This window comes from Phaenicophaeus curvirostris, chromosome 1 (assembly GCF_032191515.1).
Source record: "Phaenicophaeus curvirostris isolate KB17595 chromosome 1, BPBGC_Pcur_1.0, whole genome shotgun sequence".
NCBI lineage: Eukaryota > Metazoa > Chordata > Aves > Cuculiformes > Cuculidae > Phaenicophaeus > Phaenicophaeus curvirostris.
This window is the reverse complement of record NC_091392.1, coordinates 191,563,548-191,587,136: the sequence shown is the minus strand read 5'-3', so window position 1 is coordinate 191,587,136 and position 23,589 is coordinate 191,563,548. Positions and strand designations below refer to the sequence as shown.

General features: G+C 44.6%; 3 protein-coding genes across 5 annotated transcripts in view; 1 reads left to right on the top strand and 2 right to left on the bottom strand.

Moving 5' to 3' along the window:
* Positions 1-3,175, bottom strand: part of RSF1 (remodeling and spacing factor 1) — a 61,766-nt gene extending 58,591 nt beyond the window's left edge. The window contains exon 1 of the mRNA XM_069883244.1: positions 2,936-3,175. Within this exon, the coding sequence (XP_069739345.1) occupies positions 2,936-3,134 (199 nt within the window). The 5' untranslated portion in view covers positions 3,135-3,175. The remainder of the gene's footprint in view (positions 1-2,935) is intronic.
* Positions 3,176-3,477: 302 nt separating this feature from the next.
* On the top strand, positions 3,478-16,358 carry AAMDC (adipogenesis associated Mth938 domain containing). Of its 2 annotated transcripts, none has more exons than XM_069883250.1 (4): positions 3,478-3,527; positions 8,437-8,575; positions 13,762-13,857; positions 14,599-16,358. In XM_069883250.1, exons 2-4 carry the CDS (start codon positions 8,441-8,443, stop codon positions 14,737-14,739), a joined length of 372 nt encoding a protein of 123 aa, XP_069739351.1. In that variant the 5' UTR covers positions 3,478-3,527; positions 8,437-8,440; the 3' UTR covers positions 14,740-16,358. The 2 variants fall into 2 exon arrangements, with proteins under 2 accessions (XP_069739351.1, XP_069739350.1); XM_069883249.1 differs by having other exon boundaries at positions 8,424-8,575.
* Positions 16,359-20,612: 4,254 nt separating this feature from the next.
* INTS4 (integrator complex subunit 4) overlaps positions 20,613-23,589 on the bottom strand; it is a 33,637-nt gene continuing 30,660 nt past the window's right edge. For both annotated transcript variants that reach the window (XM_069883289.1, XM_069883290.1), the window contains exon 23: positions 20,613-22,185. In XM_069883289.1, coding sequence (XP_069739390.1) covers positions 21,992-22,185 — 194 coding nt within the window. In that variant the 3' untranslated portion in view covers positions 20,613-21,991. The remainder of the gene's footprint in view (positions 22,186-23,589) is intronic.

The window sequence follows — 23,589 nt, the reverse complement described above, 5'->3', positions numbered from 1 at the left end:
CCCTCCTGTATGGGAAGGTTATACATTGTTTCCTTAATAATGAAAGGTTTCTTTGTTCTAATTATTAACAGGAAAGAAAACACCACTGTTATACAACTACTCGGCAACATTCAAATTTGAGCTCCAAGTACTCATTGAGGATCCTGATACAAAGAAAATAACTTATACTGGCATCTTCTAAGATTAACTCCTTAGGCAAGTAGGCCATGTTTTTTTAAAAAAACAAAACAAAACAAACCCAACCCAGCAAAAACACTTTTGAAATCGCTGAGCATCAAACAAGCGTTAAAGGTAATCAATCTCCCTCCCCCAAACTATTGCTTTCCTGCCTTGACTGAAAAACGAATGTGGAGAGAAGTTCCAAATAGCTGTTACCTGGCAGGTGAGATTTAAAACTCTAAGATTCTAAGAAGTTAAAAAACCACCACAACTTTGAGGCTTTGTAGCTATTTGCTTAGATTTTGTTATGTGCCACTGTCAATGCAAATCAACTGTCAAGAAACCATGGTATCGGAAGTGAACCTAGCTGGATGTAACTGAAATCCAAATCCCTTTTGCAATCCAAGAAAAACTGCATATAGTTGGTATATAACAGATGTTCAGAAAAAAAAGGACCACTTCAGTTTTCAGTCAATGTTTAGCAACTTCATGACTTGAATGCCTAGAAACAACACTTTGGGGACCAACTGAACTGAAATAAAAATCATGTAAAGAAATCTAGTCACTACAACTGTTTGTCCAAAAGCATAAAATACACCAGGTAACAGCTACCTGCACCACAAATCAAGCCTGATAAGTTAGTTGTATCAAGGGAAAAGAAAACCTCTGTCACACAAGTTATCAAGCAAAGCGTCAAGAATCCCTCAAGTTTGGTTTTCACATATTTACATTTTCATTCTTAGAGAGGAGAAAAAGCAAGCAAATACATCTTTTACAGCAGGCACAAGCAAAAAGCCAAGTCATTTAGAAATTACATTTTCAGAAGCTAAAACTGTTCCCATTTTGGGGGGGGGGGGCTGTTCTAACGCAGTGGGAATGACCTGTCCCTGTCAAACAGGATGGATGACATAGAGAAGAGTTTAAAAGTGTGACAAATATCAAATCAATCCATAACACAAACTCTACAATGCAAGTCCTTGAAGGTTTTTTAGGAATGTGTTATGCAGTTATAGTCCTACTGATAAACCACTCCATTGTGCAACTGAAGTCATCAGGAATTATTTTTTAATCAAGTGCATATAGTTCATATACTTAAAACACAGGTCACAATCTCATCCTTACATTTTAATTCACTCCACAGCTCATACCAGAAGATTACTCTTACACACCCACTTATGTTGTGTCACAAAGTAAAACAGATGTTTTACACATCAGACATCCCTGTAAAACGACTTTTTTAATTAAAATATTAAACTTTTAACTGTGTCGGTAATCTTTATGAATAACTTTTGCAACAGTTTAACAAAGCTTTTTCTAAAGAGTCCTTATTTAACACAGGTAGTACAGGACTGCTCAGGAATTGAATATAAACACTTATTTTCCAGACAGTTAACTACAGCTTTAGAAGTTAACAGATCTCACGTGCCTTTTTCATATTGATCAGGCATGGGACAATATGAGGAGACAGTACATTAATCTTATCTCATTCCATTTCAGCAGTGGCTGTTGTGAACTCACAGAGAAGATGTACGCGCTCTGCAAAAAGCAACTTCCTTTAAATCAGGAAGCACCTACACACCGATTTAATCATACATCCCCTGTACAGGGTGGGTTTGGTGGGGAAGCAGGCAAGAGTGAGCTCATTTGAGGGGAAAAGCAAGGGCTGTTGGACCAACAGCAGCCCTGAGCTGGGCTTCTCTAGCAGCAGGAAGTTTCTGCGGGGCCTCGCCGAGCATGCGCCATGAGCTCCACAGTCTCCCTATGTGGCAAGAGTGCAGAGGCAACAACCAAACCAATAATAGAGACAAGAGACCAAGAGCAACAAGCACCTTCCCCTCTATATTCCTACGGCCGCCTCCACAGAGCCCTCCCTCCCCGACGCTGCTCTCTTGGCCCAGGGCCCTCCCACATCCACTGCACAGAGGCAGGAATCAAGAGAGTCTGGCAGCCAAATCTGCTACTGGAGAGAGGGGAGAGAGGAGGAGCAGCTGGAAAGAAAATACTGGAGTGCATAAGCCATCCCTCCGCCTCACACAGCTCAGGTGGCTGAGGGGAAGGAGCAAGTATCCCCTCCCAACTGCAAGAAGGGAGGAGAAGAGAGGGATGGAGATGGCACACAATGGCTGGGGGGGATGGCCCCCAACAGCTGCCATGGGGAGGGCTAAGGGCTTCTCTGGGCCCCCGCCATTCCTCACCCCAGATACATAAGGAGATGAAAGCAGATCAGGACATTGTCTTTTGTGTGCGCGTCTGTCTCGTTTCAACGAAGGAAAAACGGACACATACATGGTGCGGGGGGCAGCAAAGCGACCCCCACGCTGCAGGGAGGAAGGAGCTGGGAGAGAGAGACGCTGCAAGCGCCAGTTTGAATAAAAATAGTTATTTCAGCTTCTCCCCCACTTTCTGCAGGAGCCCGGCCCGCACGGGGCCCGGGAGCAAACCCAGAGAAACAGAGGAAGAGGACACAAGGGAGATGGAGGAGTCACAGCCGGCACTGAGGGGGAAGGGGGACTCTCTCTCTCCTTCTCGGACTCCGCTGTGGGGAGACAGTCCCCCCTCCCCAAACAGCTGCTCCCCCCCAAAAAAGCAGCTCCTTGCCCGGGGGAGAAGGGCTCCCCCCCCAAGTCCGCTCCGGGAATCCCAGGCCCCTCCTCCCCCCAGCCCGCTCCACCCCCAGGCCGGGAGGAGGCGGGGGGGGACACACCGGGCCCTCCGCCCCCGGCCCCGCAGCCCCGGGGGGGAGAGAGGGCTCGGGCGGGGGGCCCGGGCCGCTCACCCTGCTCTCCGGGCTCCTGCGGCGGCTGCAGGACGCGCTCCAGCTCGGGAAAGGGCAGCTCGGGCAGGTCCAGCAAGGCCCCGTAGCGTTCGAGGAAGGAGCAGACGACGGCGAAGTTGGGCCAGGAGCCCGGGCAGCAGGGCCCCGCCGGCGGAGGGGCGGGCGGAGATGGAGCCGGAGGAGCCGCCGCCGCCGCCATCTTGGACCTGAGGATGGAGAAGGAGCTGGGGAGGGGGCGGAGGGGGGGGGGCCGCCGGGCCGCGCCGCCGCTGTCCCACAATGCACCGCGGGGAGAGGGGCGGGGCGGGGGCCAGAGCGGCGCGAGGCGGTGCCCCCTCCGCGTGCGGCTCGGGGAATGAAAACAAGGCGGGGGGGGGCGGGGGCGAGGCCGTGCGCGAGGGGGGGCGGGGCCAGGAGCTGCCGGCCTGGCCAATGGGAGCGGCGGTGGGAGGGGCCAGGGGTTGCCGCTGGCCAATCGGAGCCGAGAGCGGGCGGGGACAGCGCGGGGCTCTGGCCAATTAGCGGGCAGCGCGCGGCCCCGCCCCCCGAGGCGGACGCGGCGGCCAGCGGGGCGGGGGGCGCGCGGGCGGCGGTGAGTGCGGGGCCGGGGGTGGGGTGGGGGGAGACCGGGCTGGGCTGGGCTTCTGATCGGGTCGTTTCAACTCAGCTCGGTTCGGTTCGGCCCAGCTTGCTTCAGCTCGGCTCGGCTTGGCTCGGCTCAGTTCGCGTCAGCTCGGCTCGGCTCGGCGGAGCTCGACCGTTTCCCTTGGGCTCGGCTCGCTTCGGTTCTGCTCGGCTCGGAACTTGGCCTACGCTGATTTACTCCTTCACCTTTGCCCTCTTCGATCAGGGTTGCGCCTGGATGTCGAGAACCGCCCGTCTCCACAAATCGTTCCGTGGCGCTGCGCTGCGGTGGCCGCTTTGGTTCTGTTTGCTGCTGGTGGGTGCTGCTCGCAAACAGCCCTTCGCAGGTGTCCTGGCAGTTCTACCAATCCGGCCGCTCGCCCAACTGTGGTTCTGTCTCGAGTTTCGTTCTAATTCTCAGCTGGTCTTAGCTTCTGCCGTTCTTGGTCTCGGTTTCATGCTGTCTGTCAGTATTACCCGACATAAGAAGGATATGGAACTGTTGGAACGGGTCCAGAGGAGGGCTACGAGGATGATGAAGGCTGGAGTATCTCTGCTATGGGACAGGCTGAGAGAGTTAGGATTGTTCAGACAAGAGAAGAGAAGGCTCCGAGGAGATCTTGTAGCGACCTTCCAGTACCTGAAAGGGGCTACAGGAAAGCTGGAGAGGGGCTTTTTCATGGGCAGATTTAGACTAGACATAAAGAAGAATTTCTTCACCATGAGAGCGGTGAGGCACTGGCACAGGTTGCCCAGGGGAGCTGTGGCTGCCCCATCCCTGGAGGGGCTCAAAGCTAGGTTGGATGGGGCCTTGGGCAGCCTGGTCTGGTGGGAGGTGTCCCTGCCCAAGGCAGGGGGGTTGAAACTAGATGACTTTTAAGGTCCCTTCCAACCCAAACTATTGTGTGATTGTCTCGCTGCATAAATGTGTGGTTTGCCTCCTCTTAAACTGTCCCAATGAAGTTCAGCAAATGCACGTGCAGGGTTCTGCACCTTGGGAGGAACAGCCGCCTGCACCAGTACAGGTTAGGGGTTAACCAGCTGGAAAGCAGCTCTGCGGAGGAAGACCTGGGAGTCCTGGTGGACAAGAAGTTGACAATCAGCCAGCAACGTGCCCTCATGGCCAAGAAGGCTGATGGTACCCTGGGGTGCATCAAGAATAGTGTAGCAAGCAGGTCAAGGGAGGTTATCCTACCCCTCTACTCTTCCCTAGTGAGGACCCATCTGGAGTCCCATGCCCAGTTCTGGGCTCCCCAGTTCAAGAGTGGCAAGGAACTACTGGGGAGTGTCCAGCAGAGGGCCATGAAGATGATCGTGGGACTGGAGTATCTCTTCTGTGAATAGACTGAATGAGCTCAGGCTGTTTAGCCTGGAAAAGAGAAGGCTGAGAGGGAAGCTTATCAGCCCTTATCTAAAGGGCAGGTGTCAATAGGCTGGGGCCAGGCTCTTCTCAGTGGTGCCCAGTGACAGGACAAGGGGCAGGGGGCACAAACTGGAGCAGAAGAAGTTCCACCTGAACATGAGGAAGATCTTCTTTACTGTGGGGGTGATGGAGCACTGGAACAGGCTGCCCAGGAAGGCTGTGGGGTCTTTCTCTTGAGATATTCAAAACCCACCTGGACACATTCCTGTGCCACCTCCTGTACGTGAACCTGCTTTAGCAGGGGGATTGGACTGGATGATCTCCAGAGGTCCCTTCCAATGCCTACCATTCTGTGATTCTGTTCTGCTTCCTTTGTTTCCGAAGTTTTTAAACTCTCACAACTTTGCTTATATATTCCAGAGCCATCTCTCCTCATCATCTATTTTGTTTAGGCTACTGCAATTTACAGAAACTGCCATTTCATTGTGAGTCACAGTTCATGTCTCTCTTGATCTGAAGCAGTCCAGCGTATTTTGGTATTGTACATTTGTCATTGTCAATTAATTTTAAAAACCCAACTTAGTGGTTGGGGAAGTATTTTCCTGCTGATTGGGGACTGGACCATTGTTAAAGGGTTGTCACCAGACAGTGGGTGACTCTAGGCTTGTTTTATTTACAACTCAGAGTTGGGCAAAGGCCCCCGCAAACTCATTGGGTATTTCTGTAGCATTATATAACGGGTATTTTCTTTGAAAAGTTCTTGGTGTTTTTCCATGTGCTCCTAGTTCTTTATTCTTCATTAACTCGAAAGTCAACAAAAGTCCACCTTGATTCACCTCTGCTGTCTCGTTTCAGTTCTCCCTCAGAAGTGATGCTTCAACAGGTCACGTTCCTCCTCCAGTCAAAAAAATCCAATATTTATGTTCTAAGACTGACATTTCTTACACAAACTGTTGATTCAGCTGGACTGGGGCTGTACATGGGACAATTGAACAGTGTTCTTGTAGTTGTCATAAAGATTAATTTCCAACACCTGTTCTTATATTCTTAATACAATACTCTATGTATCACAATCAACTATCAGTAATATTCAAGTCCTATATGGATGTATTTATCATATTTTCTCATTTCCCTTAACAGCCATGCCCTGTGCCAAGAACGTCCAAAGTTTCTGTTAAAAAGTTCATTCTTACTTCAATTTAAGATACTGTTATTAATTCAAGTAACCTGACTTAACTGATGTTCTCTGGCAGTGCTATGGGAAATAGTTTTAGATGACAATTTTTTATTTATGGCTTTGTTCTTCTTTTCTGATATTTACTTATTTTTATGCTGTTTGGAAAAAATAGTCTAGAGCCCTTGCTCTCCCATTTGCAGTTTGTATCTGATTGCACAATCCCAGCCTCATAATATTATGTGGATTGGGAAATCTGATATTCCTAAAGACTTAATTGTTCATTTACCTCTGTTTATCCTCCAGGTTGAATTCTGACATTTTTTTTCTTAAGACTAGCACAAGCAGAAATTATTTTCCTTCTTTAGAGCTAGGTTCTGGGTGTTTTTTCACCCTTTATGCTTTGGCTGTTGAGTGACTTCATTCTGTTGGAACTAGTGTAGGTGATTTCTTCTGCTATCATCTCCCTTCAAACAGATTTTTAGAAAAGAAGTCTTACAAACCTTCGTTTGAATGCCTTGCATTGTGGGTGTGTAACGAGAGACTCTAGAATGTATGAATCCAGGCAAATCTCACTCCCTATAGCTGCTTCCTATTTGGCAAGGTACACGTGCCACTGACTTCACAACAGAGCAAGGAAGAAAGAATTGCCCCATTGCTTTGTGGAAGAAGCAGATCTGGCAGCCTCAGTCCTGTGCCAGACCCTAAGTAATGCAGTTTTTACTTCACGCAATGTTTGAAGGAGAATACTGAGATCCACTCTTGGCAATCCAGGAGTGTGTCTGGTCGTATTATGGTTTGCTGTAGCACATGCAAGACAGGAAAGGAGGCTTCCAGCAGGATGGGAATCCTGGTAATGCAAAAATTTCTCTTTCGTGAGGGCTCTTTCTTTAGTCAGTGCTACCAGGGTTCCTATGATCAATTTTTGCTGGCAAAGTTGAACAATTAAAAGGTAAAGGAAGAGAAACTGCCTATCTGGAAGGATCTGCCACTGGAATTTTCTGGATCAACCAAGAGCAGAGCTCTTTTTACTTCAGAAACAACCAGCTTTCTTTGATCTGTGGGTTTTAGGCCATCCTCTTCCTTCTCAGCTGGAGGGGCAGAAAGTTCACTTTATCTTTGAGACCCATCTGTTCACAGCTGTGCTAGCCTAATGTGTTTCCAGAGTGTCACCATGCGATTCATCGCTTGTCTTGCTGCCAGAATCACATCAGCAATCAGATTGCAGTAACGTGAAGGACTGCTAAAAGGACATAGGCTTTCATGGTAGAGTGAGGCAGACATAGTTTCTGAGGCAGCGTCCCTGCCCTGCTGATGCCCAGTTGTGATTGTGATAGCAGACGTAAAAATTACTGTTGTCAATACCAAAAGGCAGTTGGTCTGTAGCAGCGCTGATAAAGCCTTGACTGGAACACTCCGTCTAGTTTTAGGCAGCAGGTGTCAGAGAAAGATGAATGCCGATCATTGGCTGCCAGGGAAAAAGGGGAAAATAAGCAGAGGTTTAGAAAATATGACTGAAGGAAAGTTTGTGTAATCTAAAAGAAAGGAAAAAATAAGAGCCAAGTCCTTGGGAAAACAAAAAATGATGGAAAAGACTAAGCTTAAGCTGTTCTCCTTATCCATATTAGAAAGGTTTAGAAGTAATCATTTTAAGTTGAAACAATGAAGATTGAGGTCAACATTAGGTAAGTCATTGTTTGGAAGCATAACTGTCCTATGGCACAGGGAGATCTGACCTCCCTGTGGCCTAAGGGAGTACTTTGGGAAAGAAGACTTGACCCTCTAGGTCTCGTAAAGTCAGTAATGCTGGAGCAATATGGCAATGTCATTATTTTGTTGGTGGCTTTTCTATTGGATTGGTTTCTTTGGGATTTTTTCTAACCTTGTTTACTCTCTTAAATTAATAAACTCATAGATGCCAACATGGTTTAGAGGGCCAAAGAAACAGTGTCTGTCTCAGATATTTTAGGAAATTGTTAGCATTTTCAGTGTAGGTTTTAGGCAGAAGATTAAAACCCTGATATGAGAGGATATTCTGGGACCTGATCCCTGTTGATAATTTTAAAAGTTGAGCACCCAGTACTTGCACAGATTTAGCATCTAAAATGATTTGCACAAAATCCTGCACAAAATCCCCAAGAGGGCTGGTAAACAAATTCAACAAATCTGCTGTTCCCCAGTTCAGTTCTGTTGTCACAAAATCATGTGGTTGAAGTCTAATAGTATTTCCTTCCCAGCTCTTTGGGCAAGGGCAGAACTTTCTTTTTTTTTATTAACGTGCTGCATATGTTAGCCTGATGTTATGTATTGAATATCGTTTTCTACAGACTTTGCTTTCAGCTTCATGATGTCTTCCCCTGAAATTGCTTCCCTTTCTTGGGGTCAAATGAAGGTGAAAGGCTGCTCTACAACATATAAGGACTGCAAAGTATGGCCAGGAGGAAGCCGAACCTGGGACTGGCGAGAAACTGGGACTAATGTAAGTTTGCTGTTTAGTATCCATCCTGCGTTTTAAACTGTACTCTTAGAATGGTCCAGAGAGCATCTGTTGCAGTTCTAGCCAGAAATTCAGCGGGCTGCATTTTGATTTCATCTAACAGTTAGACTTTTCCTGGGAAGAACTGAGTGTGTGTTTCCGAAGTGACTGTGCGGAGAGGTCGGAGGAGTCCTGGGAGTCCTGGGAGTGACAGGGTGTAGTGGTTGTTGCCACCAGTCCTCACAACTACCATGAGCAGACCACTTTCACATATCTAGGAACTCTCAAACTGCATTCTGTGTTTGATTAAGAGTGCAGTTGTCATAAGGTGCTGGTAACAACCTTTTTTTTCAGACTGTGTTGGCAAAAGCAGTCTTGAGTGTCTTCAGCAAAGTCTTCAGCAAAGTCTTCAGCAAAGTCTTCAGCAAAGCCTTTGACACAGTTTCTCACAGCATTCTGCTTGAGAAACTGTCAGCCTCTGGGCTGGACAGGCGCACACTCTCCTGGGTGGAAAACTGGTTGGATGGCCGGGCCCAGAGAGTGGTGGTAAATGGTGTGAAATCCAGCTGGAGGCCAGTGACAAGTGGGGTTCCCCAGGGCTCAGTGCTGGGTCCAGCCCTGTTCAATGTCTTCATCAATGATCTGGATGAAGGCATCGAGTGCACCCTGAGCAAGTTTGCGGACGACACTAAGCTGGGTGGAAGTGTCGATCTGCTGGAGGGTAGGGAGGCTCTGCAAAGGGATCTGAACAGGCTGGACCGCTGGGCAGAGTCCAACGGCATGAGGTTTAACAAGGCCAAATGCCGGGTCCTGCACTTGGGGCACAACAACCCTATGCAGTGCTACAGACTAGGAGAAGTCTGTCTAGAAAGCTGCCTGGAGGAGAGGGACCTGGGGGTGTTGGTTGACAGCCGACTGAATATGAGCCAGCAGTGTGCCCAGGTGGCCAAGAAGGCCAATGGCATCTTGGCTTGTATCAGAAACGGCGTGACCAGCAGGTCCAGGGAGGTTATCCTCCCTCTGTACTCGGCACTGGTGAGACCGCTCCTGGAATACTGTGTTCAGCTCTGGGCCCCTCACCACAAGAAGGATGTTGAGGCTCTGGAGAGAGTCCAGAGAAGAGCAACAAAGCTGGTGAAAGGGCTGGAGAACAGGCCTTATGAGGAGCGGCTGAGAGAGCTGGGGTTGTTTAGCCTGGAGAAGAGGAGGCTGAGGGGTGACCTCATTGCTCTCTACAACTACCTGAAAGGAGGTTGTAGAGAGGAGGGTGCTGGCCTCTTCTCCCAAGTGACAGGGGACAGGACAAGAGGGAATGGCTTCAAGCTCCGCCAGGGGAGGTTTAGGCTCGACGTTAGGAAAAAATTCTTTACAGAAAGGGTCATTGGGCACTGGAACAGGCTGCCCAGGGAGGTGGTTGAGTCACCTTCCCTGGAGGCGTTTAAGGCACGGGTGGACGAGGTGCTGAGGGATATGGTTTAGTGTTTGGTAGGAACGGTTGGACTCGGTGATCCGGTGGGTCTCTTCCAACCTGGTTATTCTGTGATTCTGTGATTCTGTGAGTGAGGTAGAAAATTTATGGGAAGTTAAAAGAAACTGATAGTAGCTGATCCTGTGTTTGGAAGGCAACAATGCATGTGGTTTAGTTTGCATCCTTTTTCTTGGGGTCTTTTGTACTTATTTCAGAGGAAAAATATGCAGATACAGTATCACATGCACTAGTTTCTCCATGAACAGCTCACAGTCTGGCTAACCACACAGTGGCTTCTCCCGATAGTCACATACTAAGTTCCTCCTCTCACAATTTTTGAACTGTATCTGTAAATGCTATCAGAACTGTATAAAAGCACATGGAGTAGTATCAACATTCCAGATTTAGAAGCAGCATAATGTCTATTGCATGAGGAACTTGATAACTCTCCCCATATTAGGGTTTGCACTAGGATAGTTGTGTTGGTTAGGAAAAAAAATTCCATACTTTCTAAGCAAAAATTAAAGCACCGAAGAACTATGTACTGATCAGGTCTTAAACCCAGCACCTGCAGCTGTATCCACACAGAGGATACAGTTCTGAGAATTTGTTTTGCTGCAACTGAAGGGCAGAACCTTTGGGTTTTGGAACTTCATCTGTAATTATACAGAGTATATAATGCCAAGAGAGAGGTAGTGCTGTTGTGCAAGGATGTCTACCTTCCAGAGAGAAAGGTAGCTGTGTATGTAACCTTTTAAGATGTATTTCATTTGTAGTCTGATTATAAAAAAAAAAAAAGCTTTCACTGGCTGTTCAGAACAGGGAGTTGTGTGATGAGAGTTGCTTTTTTGTTTGACAATATTGTTTTCCTTGTTTATATGCATGTATGACCAGAGAAGCAGAATGGATGTAGTAGCTGAAAAGTTCCACCTATGTCCCAGCTCAATCACATTTTGATATTCATTCCAACCACTTGAAAACTTTGGTTTTGAATTACAACCACCTACTAGCATTTAGGAGGCCGTGCTTTCCTTTTAAAGTTTCTAACAAGGGATGTCTTCAGGTGACAGATAAAAGCTTTTAGTCCATAAAAATCCTGAGAGGAGTACTGCAGCTGAAAGAGAGGAATACTGCAGCTGAAACAGGAAAAACCAGTCTATGTTAAATTAAAATCAGAGGAGAAAAACGAAAGTTGGGTTATTTGGAGAGGTTGAATTTCTGGTATCCTTTTTATATCATTAGGAAGCAAAAAATTCCCATTTAGGTTTTGCCATATATAGGTCACTTGTAAAGCTCCTGATTTAGAACAGTTCCGTCCCCCTTGCATCTATGAGGAGTTTGGTGACTTGGTTTAAAAATGAATAGGAAGTGACAAATGTGAAAATAGAACTAAGCTTTTCTAGGCTGCATTTCCAAATCTAGGAGAACCCTAAAAAAGTTAATCTGATCAGCACTGGAAATCATAGGATTCACCAGATGTGTTTTCTGCATGTTTCCTCATGAGACTGCAGCGTGTCTGCTTTCTTTGAGCATGTTTTACCTTAGGGTAGGTGGAGCTGAAGCTTGGGAAAGAAGCAGTGCTGATCATGTCCCACAGTCTAGTTGGAAATAAATTCATAGAATCATAGAATGGGTTGAGTTGGAAGGGACCTTAAATATCATCTAATTCCACCCCCCCTACCCTGGTTGCTTCCTTTCTTCTTCCTTTCCTTCTCTGCTGTCAGACTGTTGTGTAGTACATAATGCTTTAATCGGGAAGATGGTGTGACTGGCTCTGCAAGGTTCTGTAACTAAGCAATAATAGTTCTTTTGGCCTTAACCCTTGGGGATGAAAGGCAGCCTTCCTGGCTGGTTGCATTTCGGTGCCATCTGCTAATGGGAGAAAGAAGCAGGAATCCTGAAAGGATAGACCAGAGAACAAAACAGACTAATTCTGCTGCCCTTCCTCTTTCCCTCCAGCTATCAAATCAGGAATGATACGGTTACTCCATCATGTTATAGGTTTCCTTTAATTACTTGAGTCTCCCACAAAACACATGGAAGCCCCTGGATCAGCGTGTGTTGTGTAACCAAAGAAAATCCTTTTGTTCCATGGCTTTAGTGTCTCAGGAGTACTTATCATGTGTTAACAAACCTTCCCCAGCAATCTCATTATTGTAATTCCAGTAAACCATACCAGTTCATTTTGTCTAATCTTTGAGCCTACTTGAAAAAAACCCGAAAGAAAAGCATTGCCTATGCCGTCATAAACAGGTACTTGCGGTGATGTGGTACGAGAAGGCTCTGCATATCGAAGAGACCTCTGCTTTCTAGGTGGATAGAAATTGATGTGTGGACATCAAATGTAAATGGGCTAACAGGAACACAACTTGGAGGACCGTAACGGGCAACCATCTTTGTTGCTGATATTCCATATATCAGCCAGGCTAAAGACTTTCTGGTGGCTAAGTGCAAGCCACCCATTGTGGAAGGTTTCTCTCACCTGCAACTTGAGGAGCTGCTGCGTTCATTTCAGTTTGAAAAGCACTGCCCTATCCAGCAAACTGAAGCATTAGCAGGGTTGACAGAGTGACTCTGACACCTTGTGAGAAGCTGAAGCATCAGCTGCTGAAGACTTGGGCAGGGGAAAAAGGAGAGGACCCAGAGAGTAGCTCACTAACAAATGGTACAACAGAAGCTAATTTTTGAGCTGGTGTTTTGACCTTAATTCATTGGAAGAATGTAGTGCATTCTGGGAGTATAGGAGATAAAGAACTATGGGCATCTCCGTAAAATAACATTCTCCAGAAATATGCTATGACATTACCCACTTCAAGTGAGAAGCTTGTCTTAGTTCTCTAAAAGAACTTAAGAATTCCACCAAAAACCAAAAGGGGGAGGAATAGTAAGTATGGTTTAAAAAAATGCATGCCAAAAGGGGACAAATTCTAGCCACAGGCTGTGTATACCTTACTCTTGGGCATCCAGAGATACAGAGAAACCGAATCCAGGGGAATAATTAGTGTGATATAAAAATGTTTTATATTAATATTATAGGTGTAGTGGTGGATTCTTCTCTTTAAAGCTTACTAGCAGTAAATGACTTAGTTTAAAAACTTAATCAGCATGCTGATAAGGCTCTTTTTTTCTTAGAGGAGTTTGGTTTCAAATATTCCTTTCTCAAAATTAAAAGTAGTGCAGAAATTGAAATTGTTAACTGAAATGAAGCTAACCAGTACCTTTCAGTCTTCTTTGGTCAATTAGATTTGCAAAATAAGCCAGAAAAGAATTTAATAATTTTAATGATTTGAGGAGCTCTTTGTAATTAAAGTGAGTAAACTTCGGCTTGCCACAATATTTATTACAAAAAGTTCATTTGAAACAAACAGCAATATGTTGCGATTTATAGATTTCACTTTTAACTTTTAATATTTATAAAATGCTCGTTGTTGGACATAAATGTCTTAGGAAGGTATAATGCATCTTTTTATTTTTAACTGTTTAATAACAAAGGATAATATTGCCATCAGTTAATTAGCTATCATTCTTCATCTGCATATGAAATACCTTTTAAAATTAGCAATGTTATCTACCGCGTGTGCACAGAAAAGCAGGTTGTGTTACATTTTAGTACTGCTAATTTACCCTGCTCATCTACGGACAGTGTCAGAACATACAGAGGAGGCTTCACTGGCGGATGCTGTCAGTACACAGACTGTTATTTTCTTCCCCTGCCACTTAGCATTCTCCGGGAGTGCAACCAGCTGACCTTGAAGAAGTTGTCAAGAAAGGTGTTAAAACTGTGGTGATTGGTCGTGGCATGAGCGAGGCTTTGCAGGTAGGTTTTTGTTCTGTGAGAAACATAAATTAGAACTGTTTGTTTTCCCTCTCCCTCCGATTAGGGGAAACTAGAAAAGGATCTGTGATGCTTTAATAAGAGAGGGGAAAAATGCAGGCTGCTGCATTAGCATGACTGAGCTCCTGCCAGGAGTCCTTTGCTTCCTGAAAGAAACAGTGTTTGACCTCCTCTGTATTTGTGTCTGTGTCAAGCTGTAAACAGACTTACATTCTGCTACAGGACAATTTAAACAAGGAGAATTTTTTACAGTGTCATTAGTCCCCCCTCTTACAATAGGTTATGAATTAGCTCTCTAGCCTGCTCTATATACTTCGGTAAATAGGCATTTTTGTTACTTATGTTGGCAGGGTGTTGTTTCAGCAGATAAACTAGCTACAGAAAGCTCAGAAGTGCTGAGTGTCACTTCATGAGAAACAATTTTTTAGCTTTTTGGCGAGGCAACACTTTATTTAGATTAATTGTCTTTAGCTCCAGTTTGTAAGAAAGAGCTGCATTTTAAACCATGTTAAGGAGAGATGGGAGGTGTGCATATACAAGTTATTTTATTTAAGATGAAAAATACATAGCTCTTAGCAATATCTGAGCATGTTATCAGTTTGGCTGCTATCAGTTACTTAAGGGCATTTGCTAACAAATGCCATTAGTACCTCTTTTTCTTCAAGCAGTGTGGGAAGGAAGGAATTTAATACTTGCTCTTCTCATTTCCTTTTCTCTTCTGAGGTTCCATCATCTACTGTGGACTACCTGAAGAAAAATGGGATTGATGTATTGGTCTTGCAAACTGAGAAGGCTGTGGAAGAGTACAATGCGCTGGCTGCTCAGGGTGTCAAAGTAGGGGGAGTCTTCCATTCAACCTGCTGAAGCGTTTCAGCTCATTCCACCTTCCTTGACCGGAGCCAAATCACAGACCTCTCTGCTGAATCAAATTACAGTCAACAGAGTGTGGGCTTACGTGCCAAGGTGTTTGTGTGCTGACAATCTACAATGCAAGAACAGTTTATTAGCTCAGGAATTAAACAAATTGAGTGCTCACAGAAGGGGGTTCTTATTAAAATAATTTAAATGCAGAACCAATTCCATTGATTCTCGTGATTGATCTCATCTTCCTCTGAAGGTTGTCCAAGTCCTGGTTACTTAACTTGTCACCTGTTGCCTGAATTAAGATACTAGGTTTTGAATGCTTGTATTAGGAAATGGCCTGAAACTACATTATTGGCTGTTGGAATGCAGCCATAAACTATCTCAAGTACAATCAAGTGGTGGATAGGAAGCAGTAGTAAAGGAGCACTTCCCCAGCACTGTATAAATAAGTTAAAAATAAAATAAATGAAAAAGTGAACCTAGAACATACAACTCTGCCTCCTGCTGGCAACTTCAGTCACGATGCTGCCTACACGGATGTATTTGTGATGGTTCACAAAATTTAGCACTTTTAAATTTTAGATTGAATCTGGAAAAAGAAAAAAAGTGTCTGCCAGGAATAAATGTAAAATCTGAGCCTCAAAGAGTTTTCCTATTAATTGTGAATTGTGAGGATTGAGTTGTGCAATACGTATCTATTCAAAAGTCCATATTTGCTTAGAATTGTCAGACTGGTCACAAAAACTAGAGTTTGCAGCATAAAATGTTGATCTTTAGGAAATCAGTCTAAATTGCTGCTAGCAAGCTGGGGGTGGGTGTGATAATTCTTGCTGGTTGTCGTTATCTGATGATTTAAACATTGTGCCAACAAGCACATTGTCACAGTGAGAACTTAAAAAGTTGTCTTAACTGCTGTTCTTGGTGGGCTTCCATTACCAGTGTACCAGTATCTATTAGCAATATAACTGGTATTACTCGTTACAAGTTACCTACTGTAGATTTTTTTTCCCCCACCAGGGTCAATCTAGTCCTGAATCTGTGCATATTGAGTTTGTGTCTATTAATGAAACCACAGAGATGGCCCTCACAGCCCTGAGGCATCAGAGCTGTCCAAGTAGCAGCAGAGAAACTTAGACTGGTATGAGAATGTGCTCCTTTCCCAAGACCCAAGAATAACTCTTCACAAAATACTGTGTTCTTTTTCTGGTTGGCTTGTTTTTGGGTTGGTTTTTATTTTTCTCTAATGATCATTTAAAACATTTTGTCTGATAAAATACAGCGTGGTGTAAAACCAAAGGGAATGTGAGTACTTGAAAGCTTTATCTTGCAATCTCCTAATTACAGCAATATTTTCTATCAGTGGAGCTTTGTTTGATGCAACATCTTACCTAAACCAGCAAGAACTGCCTTTCTAGCCACGCGTGTGTTCTCTGACACAGCAGCTGGTCCCAGGTGCTCGTCAGAACTGCTGAGACGTGTTTTGGAATAACTTGCATGGTGTGAAGTAGGTGGTGAACCGCTGACTCGAGGACTGTCATCATCCCAAGGGAACGCCAATAGAATCGGTTCCTGCTGATTCCAGAGTGTGAATGCTTTTTGAATTAAATGTCATTATCTTACAGCAGAGGTTGGTTGACTCTCAATCACAGTCACATATTTGCATTATTTTGTGAGCTTTTGGGCCTTAAGGCAGCCTTAAATTGGCAGAAGCTTTGTAAGGCTTTTGCTGAGAGGACAGTTCCAGTGTTATAAGTACTGTGGGATGCGAGTTACACACTTAGGAGAAGCTGAGAGAACACCCAGTCTTTTACAGACAGGTGGATTTTTATTTTCCTTTTATTTTTTTATATTTTCATATTAATGGGGCAAAATAATGAAGCTGCATTCAACGAAATGGCTCAGCCCAGGTCCCACATTTGAGAAAAACACAGTGGGCTCCTCACTGGTATGAGGGGGGCTTTGTCCTCCCCAAATGCGTGAGAGCAGAAGAGCCCCTGTGGCAGTGCCAGGTGACCTTCAGAGGTGTGTCCTACCCGCCTTTGTGCTGCAGCCTCTTAATTGTTCCTTGCATTTGGCAACCGGTGGAATACAGAAGATTCCACTTTGAAAACAGGGATCTGCAAAGGAACAGATCTCTCTTTTTAAAGGTGAACTGTTGAGTTTCAGTGCCATCAGTACAAAATGATGGTGTCGACAAGGAGATAATCTGCTGCAAGTCTTTTCCATCCTTGTCTTCGATTACTGCTCTGGTCACATCTTCCTGAGGCAGCTCCAGCAGTTCCCACAAAAACAGCTGCTTCACTTGGGCTGCCCCAGTCACCGAAAGGCCAATTTCCTTGTTGCCTGAGTTGCCTTTGCTGTGTGGTGAAACAGCTGGGACATCAAAAAATTCAACCGGAGCTCAAAATAGTATCTTTATTAAATTGCTGCTTTCAGCTAGAGCCATAAATAATTCGTTAAAATCATGGGCTCATCGCCCAAATCATGGAAGCGCTCCTCTATAGGGCAGGATTTCTCACATACACCCATTTTCTGCCTCCCACCAGGAAAACCATCTCCCAGTAGGCAGTGAACTCTCATTAAATCAGAGCTGCAGCTGGGCCAGGTGCCAGGAAGATTCCACCCCAGCTGCTCTGCCACCCAGCAGGTCGGTCCCCAGCTCTTATCTTTGTGAAGCAGCTCGCATGAGCTGGCAGCCGGGAGAACCGGGTGGTTAAAAGGCTCACAGACACACTGAACACAGTTTCAGTGAGCATCAGGCAGCGTTTGTGCACAGCCTACCCCCTATCAGCCTTCAAGCTTTATTCTGAAGTCTTGGTTACATTGCATTAGCAAATTGTAAAGTACAAAGGCAGCCTGCTCCCGCATTCCCAGCACCTACTGCTGGGAGAGACCAGTGAGAGAAGATGAAAATAGTGACTGCGTTTCTGACTTGTTGGACAAACAAGACAGGAACCCCAAGGAAACCCATGTCCATGAGCTGGAACCCAACCTGATTTCATATGGTCTCAATTTAAATGCACGCCCTGTTCTTTTGTCTTCCAAAGGACTTATTTGCTTTGTACTTTAGCAGTGACTGTACCCACCTGTACTTTTAAAATAAGATACATGACAGCCACACCAGAGTTGAGTTAATGTCTCGTAAGCCTCAACTTCCAGCACCTGAAGGGCCTACAAGAAAGCTGGGGAGGGACTGTTTACAAAGGCTTGGAGTGATAGGATGAGGGGCAATGGGTATAAACTGGAGAGGGGCAGATTTAGACTAGACATAGGAGGAATTTCTTCACCATAAGGGTGGTGAGACACTGGCACAGGTTGCCCAGGGAAGCTGTGGCTGCCCCATCCCTGGAGGTGTTCAAGGCCAGGGTGGATGGGCCTTGGGCAGCCTGATCTAGTGGGAGGTGTCCCTGCCCATGGCAGGGGGGTTGGAACTAGATGACCTCTAAGGTCCCTTCCAACCCAAACTATTCTATGATTCTATAACTTTGTTCCAAATACATTTATGCATTGGTTTTGGAATTCTTGACTTGATATTTGCATTATTTATTTGCAAAGTTCTAAGAGTTGGCCTAATGAATTTCACTGGACTAATGAATTTCACTGGACTTCAGCAATTTGATTAAGAATTCCCCATAAACACCTTCAGAGCCAGGATATCCCCCCTCCCCTGGATGCCATTAAGTACGGGAAAAAATGGTGAACGGGACAACACATTTTCAAACTCTTAAGCTACACACGTTTCCTGAGACTTAGCCTTCTTTGCTCTCTGCCGAATTCTTGACCCTCTTCCCTTTTATCTAACTAGGAGGTAAAAATGCAGAGGCAAGGGCTGTTTGAACACTGTTAGTTTTTAGCAAATTATTTGCCCTTGCTTCTCAGTTGCTCAATCTCCCACTGGCTGCAGCTCTGCACCACCGTGCTCCTACATTTGGAGACATCTGAGATGGAATCTCCCCGTCCTTGGGTGACTGTAAGCTGAAGGCCTCTGCTCCCTCTTAAACAGAGATGAAAAATACCCTTTGTTTTTCTTTTCATTCAGAGCTCAATCATCTTTTAGAATATCACAGCGCAGGAGTCCAACAGCCAAAATTAAAGGGCAACCAGTGAAGGGGCAGAGATGCTGCTGAGATGACACAAAGTCCTGGAGCTCCACACAGAGCAACAGTATTTTTGAGAGCAGAAATGCCTAAGTATCTCAAACCCAGGGGCGGGAGGAAACAGTCAACATCTAAACAACTACAAACTAAATCTTGGAATACTTAGCTTTTATACAACTTCTGTTTCAGGTTTCCTGTATGTTGGAACACAGCGTGGAAAAAAAAAGCATTTAGAAGTGTAAGTAAGCTAAAAACAATTGGAGATCAAGCTAAGCTGTTGAAAAAAAAATTTAAAAAACATAGGGGAGGTTTTACCAGGTCCTGTAGTGACAGGACAAAGGGCAACAGTTTTAAACTGAAAGAGGGAAGAAATGTTTTACAGCAAGGGTGGTGAAACCCTGGCACAGGTTGCCAAAGAGGTGGTGGATGCCCCAGCTCTGGAAACATTCAAGGTCAGGTTGGACAGGGCTCTGAGCAACCTGATCTGGCTGATGTCCCTGCTCACTGCAGGGGCGTTGGACCACATGACTTCTAAAGGTCCTTTCCAACGCAAATCATTCTGCGATTCTATGTTTACTCATCTGCTTATCCACAAATCACGGAAATCAAAGGTAAATTTGAATCTTGGAAAGAGTACAGCATTAAGGAAACAGCATTTGAAATTGAATTTTAAAATCAAAGTTAGAGAATGGTTTTTTTTTTCCCAATTTGACTAAAAGAATGATGAATTAGTCATCTGCTTAACTAGATAAAACCTAAATAGAAAAGAAGAACCTATGATTTCTTTCATGATTCAAACTAGGAATCAGAGAAAAAGGAACAGGGTGGTATCAAGAAGAGAAGCCAGCTATGGAATATTCTCATTAGGAGACTGGAAATGTCTTAAATTTTCAAGTGGTTTTCAGCATCTTGAAATTACAGCTGAGCTTTTCTATAGCCTTTCAGTATTTGATTCTCAGTGGCAATACAGAAGGCAAGCAGTCTTTGTCTAGTATGTTACACAAAATGAACTCAAGCACACCACGAGGGGACAAAAATATTAGAAATTTGTTCCAGTGTTCGGAAAAAGACAGAAAGATGCCAATATTTTGATACTGAAAATGGAAAAAAAAGAAAAATATGTCCAGAACAGAGTAGCTGCTTGGTCACCTGGGAACAAATGATAAATCATAACTCAAATACCAATAACCACAGAGCAGCCAAACTACCTTGAGGAAAGGCAGAGTTTATGCCAGACAGGTGGTTGATGCAGAGGGTTTACACACAGGCCTTGGAGAAGCACGAAAGCCTCGTTGTTCTGCCCATCAACATTATTCGGTGCTGAAGGAGAAGTGCAGCATTCAAGACTGAACCAGCAGCTTCTGGTCTCTGCTCTGCCTACCAAAGCATCAGTCACAGCCTGAAGCATACAGACACAAACACACAAACACTTTGCAGTAACCCTTTATGAGCCCAGGACCACGCAGGCACAGTTGTTCACTCATCTAGTAACAGGACAAGGGGGAATGAGTATAAACTGGAGAGGGGCAGATTTAGGCTAGACATAAGGAAGAATTTCTTCACAATGAGAGTGGTGAGACACTGGCACAAGTTGCCCAGGGAAGCTGTGGCTGCCCCATCCATGGAGGTGTTCAAGGCCAGGTTGGATGGGGCCCTGGGCAGCCTGATCTAGTGGGAGGTGTCCCTGCCCATGGCAGGGGGGTTGGAACTAGGTGATCTTTAAGGTCCCTTCCAACCCAAACCATTCTATGATTGTATGAATAAAGAGGAAACGTATTAGCATGAGTTTTCTGGGTTTATTGTACATAGCACATAAGGGGTTATTATTTACACTCATCTCTGTACAACTGTAAAGTATTTCTTCACTGCTTTGTTTACGTGCTAAAAATAAACTTTTTTTTTTAACAATTGATTTATGAATGCAGATAACATTTGGCTGCTGCACTACAAAGTTTCACACATTAAATGCTCCTAGAAAATCCTACCAAAGGATTGCTACAGACCACAGGCAGTTCCTCAGTTCACTCAAGCCTTGCACATGGGAGTGATGCACAAACACACTTTCATCAGGAATGCCAGAAGGATCACATTTTTATTAAGTTCCTGTCCCTCTGTACTCTGGTCTCACAAGAACCGAGAGCTCATTCAGCTACTTTAGACCATCAGAAAGACTCTGACTGTCAAAACTGCTGCTGAACTGAAAAACTAAAGAGACTTTCCCATCTTGGTAAGACCTTGGTTCAGGCCTCAGCACATAAACACATTCCATAAAACTTAGTGGGATGGGGTTCATTATTTTTCAGCCCATGGCATTTAATCATGTTGTTCCCAAAGGCATAAAAATGTGCAATAGGAGAGTTGGATTTTAAAAGTAACCTATTTTTGTTGCTATAACTCAATGAAACTCCATGTCCTGCTAACAAAGTTCTGCTGCTTGCACCAGCAGGTTCCTTCTCCCCCTGTGCCACATCATGAACAACCTGTGTCCTTCCGCAAACGATGCTACCTTCAGTACTGTGATACAGGATGTAAAATTGTTCAGGATATGGCCTATAGCAACTGGCATTTCACTTTGAGATGCAGTTCCTACACAAGAATAATAGCACTTCAGAATATTTTTTTCCTAACAATTTGCAGACCATAGCACAAATACAAGGTTTAGACATTTGAAAAAAAAACAACTAACCAAAAAAAAACCCTGAAACCCCAAACACAAATCCCAGACTCCTTAGCTTCATTGCAGGGTACTGTAAAAATAACACTGATTTATGTGCCTAAGCATTTACATAGTAAATACCTCAGTAAATACATAGAAGAAAACCTAGAGGCCTTGAAGAGAAACTTTTGGTAAGTGAAAGCTGCAGATCTGGCCCAAAGAAACACTCCTGGAATGCTGACCGAGAACTGTCTTGATTTTGTTGACTGAATATAGAAAAGCTTGCATTTTCTACAAATTATTGTTAAAAAGCTGAAGAACTCCCGTATTGGTCTATCTGCTGCCTAAGAGAGAAGACCAACCATTCTTCAGCAGCTTTATTTCTAAGGCGGACTTCTCTTATAGAAGTGTTTTGGTTTGGTTCACTATCTTAGAACACAGTACGTTGCTTTCATGTCACCCAACAATCCCATAAATACATTTCTTTTAGCGACAGACTTCACCGTCTGGCAGGTTTGGGCATTATATAAACTTTGACAGGTTTGCTGAAGGGTATGGTCCCCTCTATGCCGTTTTCAGATGGTGGGAGAGCCTCCAAGCTCTCATTCCAGGCAGACTTAGGAATTTTAGTGGATGCCTTGCTCCTATTTGAATTGTAAGCCAGCAGCAACCGCACTTCGATCTGACATGGCTCTGCAGAGAAAAAAAAACATTATCATCATCACACAATGAACAACCAGTACGGAATGAAATTTTATCTCCTGTATGCTGGGTAAAGCAGAGCCATTCTGAGCTGCCCGGGATCCAATCTAGCGTTTGAAAATACAACTGTCATTAGAATTGTCGTGGTAGAACTGAGCACCGCTTATATCCCCAGCCTCTCTGTCACAGCTTAAAAAAAATAAAAATCTTGCAGCTAAAATAACAACAGCAACTTCCCCAAGTAACTGCTAAAAGTTATTTCAACCAAACAAGAACAAAATCATCGATCTCTGTTTTTATGGCAGGATCAGGTAAATGCAGATGATGTCTGACAAGACACATTTTACACAAATTACTCTAGGAATTCTCTTCTGTTGGAGGTTTTTACACTACAAGACAGTCTTTGCCCCCTCTTTTACCATCTCAGCAGCTAGAAAGATAACTGTCCAGAACATGATTTCACTTTGTTCTTACCCAGTGGTCATAATGAAAACAGGCTTTCAAGTCTACACAGTATGACTGAGCAGCATGCTGGACTACATACCCATCAAAATTTTCTTTTCTAGACTGAAACACAATTCCTTTAGTTTTCCATATGGACTTGTACAGGGTTTGGCTGGGATGAAGTTAGTTTTCATTCACAGTAGCTTGCATGATGCTTAGTTTCAGATTTGCGACTAAAACACTGCTGATAATATAGGGACACTTTAGCTACTGCTGAACAATGCAATGGCACACAAGTTCTCTCACTTTTACCCTTCTGGTTCTCTTTCCCATCCCACTGGGGAGCAGTCAGTGAGCACTACAAGGTTGGGGGCTTGGCTGCATACCAGGTTAACCCACAGCAGGACCACGCTACTGAAACCTAAATGACACCTACCAAACCCCACACCATTTTAAGACGCGATGCCCAGAACAGCAGTGGTACTTCCAGCTGAGGTGTCATCAGCGCCAGATACAACATAAGAAATAATCTTTTTCCACAGTTATCCCCCAGTTCATCTAACACCTCCCCGAGACTCATCTTTTGGCCATACTGTCAACACTTTAATTTGTAGTTTGCAGTGGCCTCTATCGCTTCTCCTATACAGCCACCAGTTAATTTGTGCTTTGTCTCTGGGTATCCTCCTTCCTAAGCACACACTTCCTACTGGCTTTCAGTACGTTTCAATGTCTTCAGTTAAGGGAATTTCTGCATTTTGAATTCTGACTCCATTCCCCAAACCCCTCCCAGCTCAGTGTCCTAATTGCCCAAGTCAAAGTTAATGGTTAAAATAACGGCTAGGGGACACACCAGAATAGAATCTCTTAGGGCCATACTCCAAATGCCCTTCCAGGGAACGCTGCAGAAGCAGAAATAAGGACCTGAATCAGCTCCCTCTAGTACAGGATGAG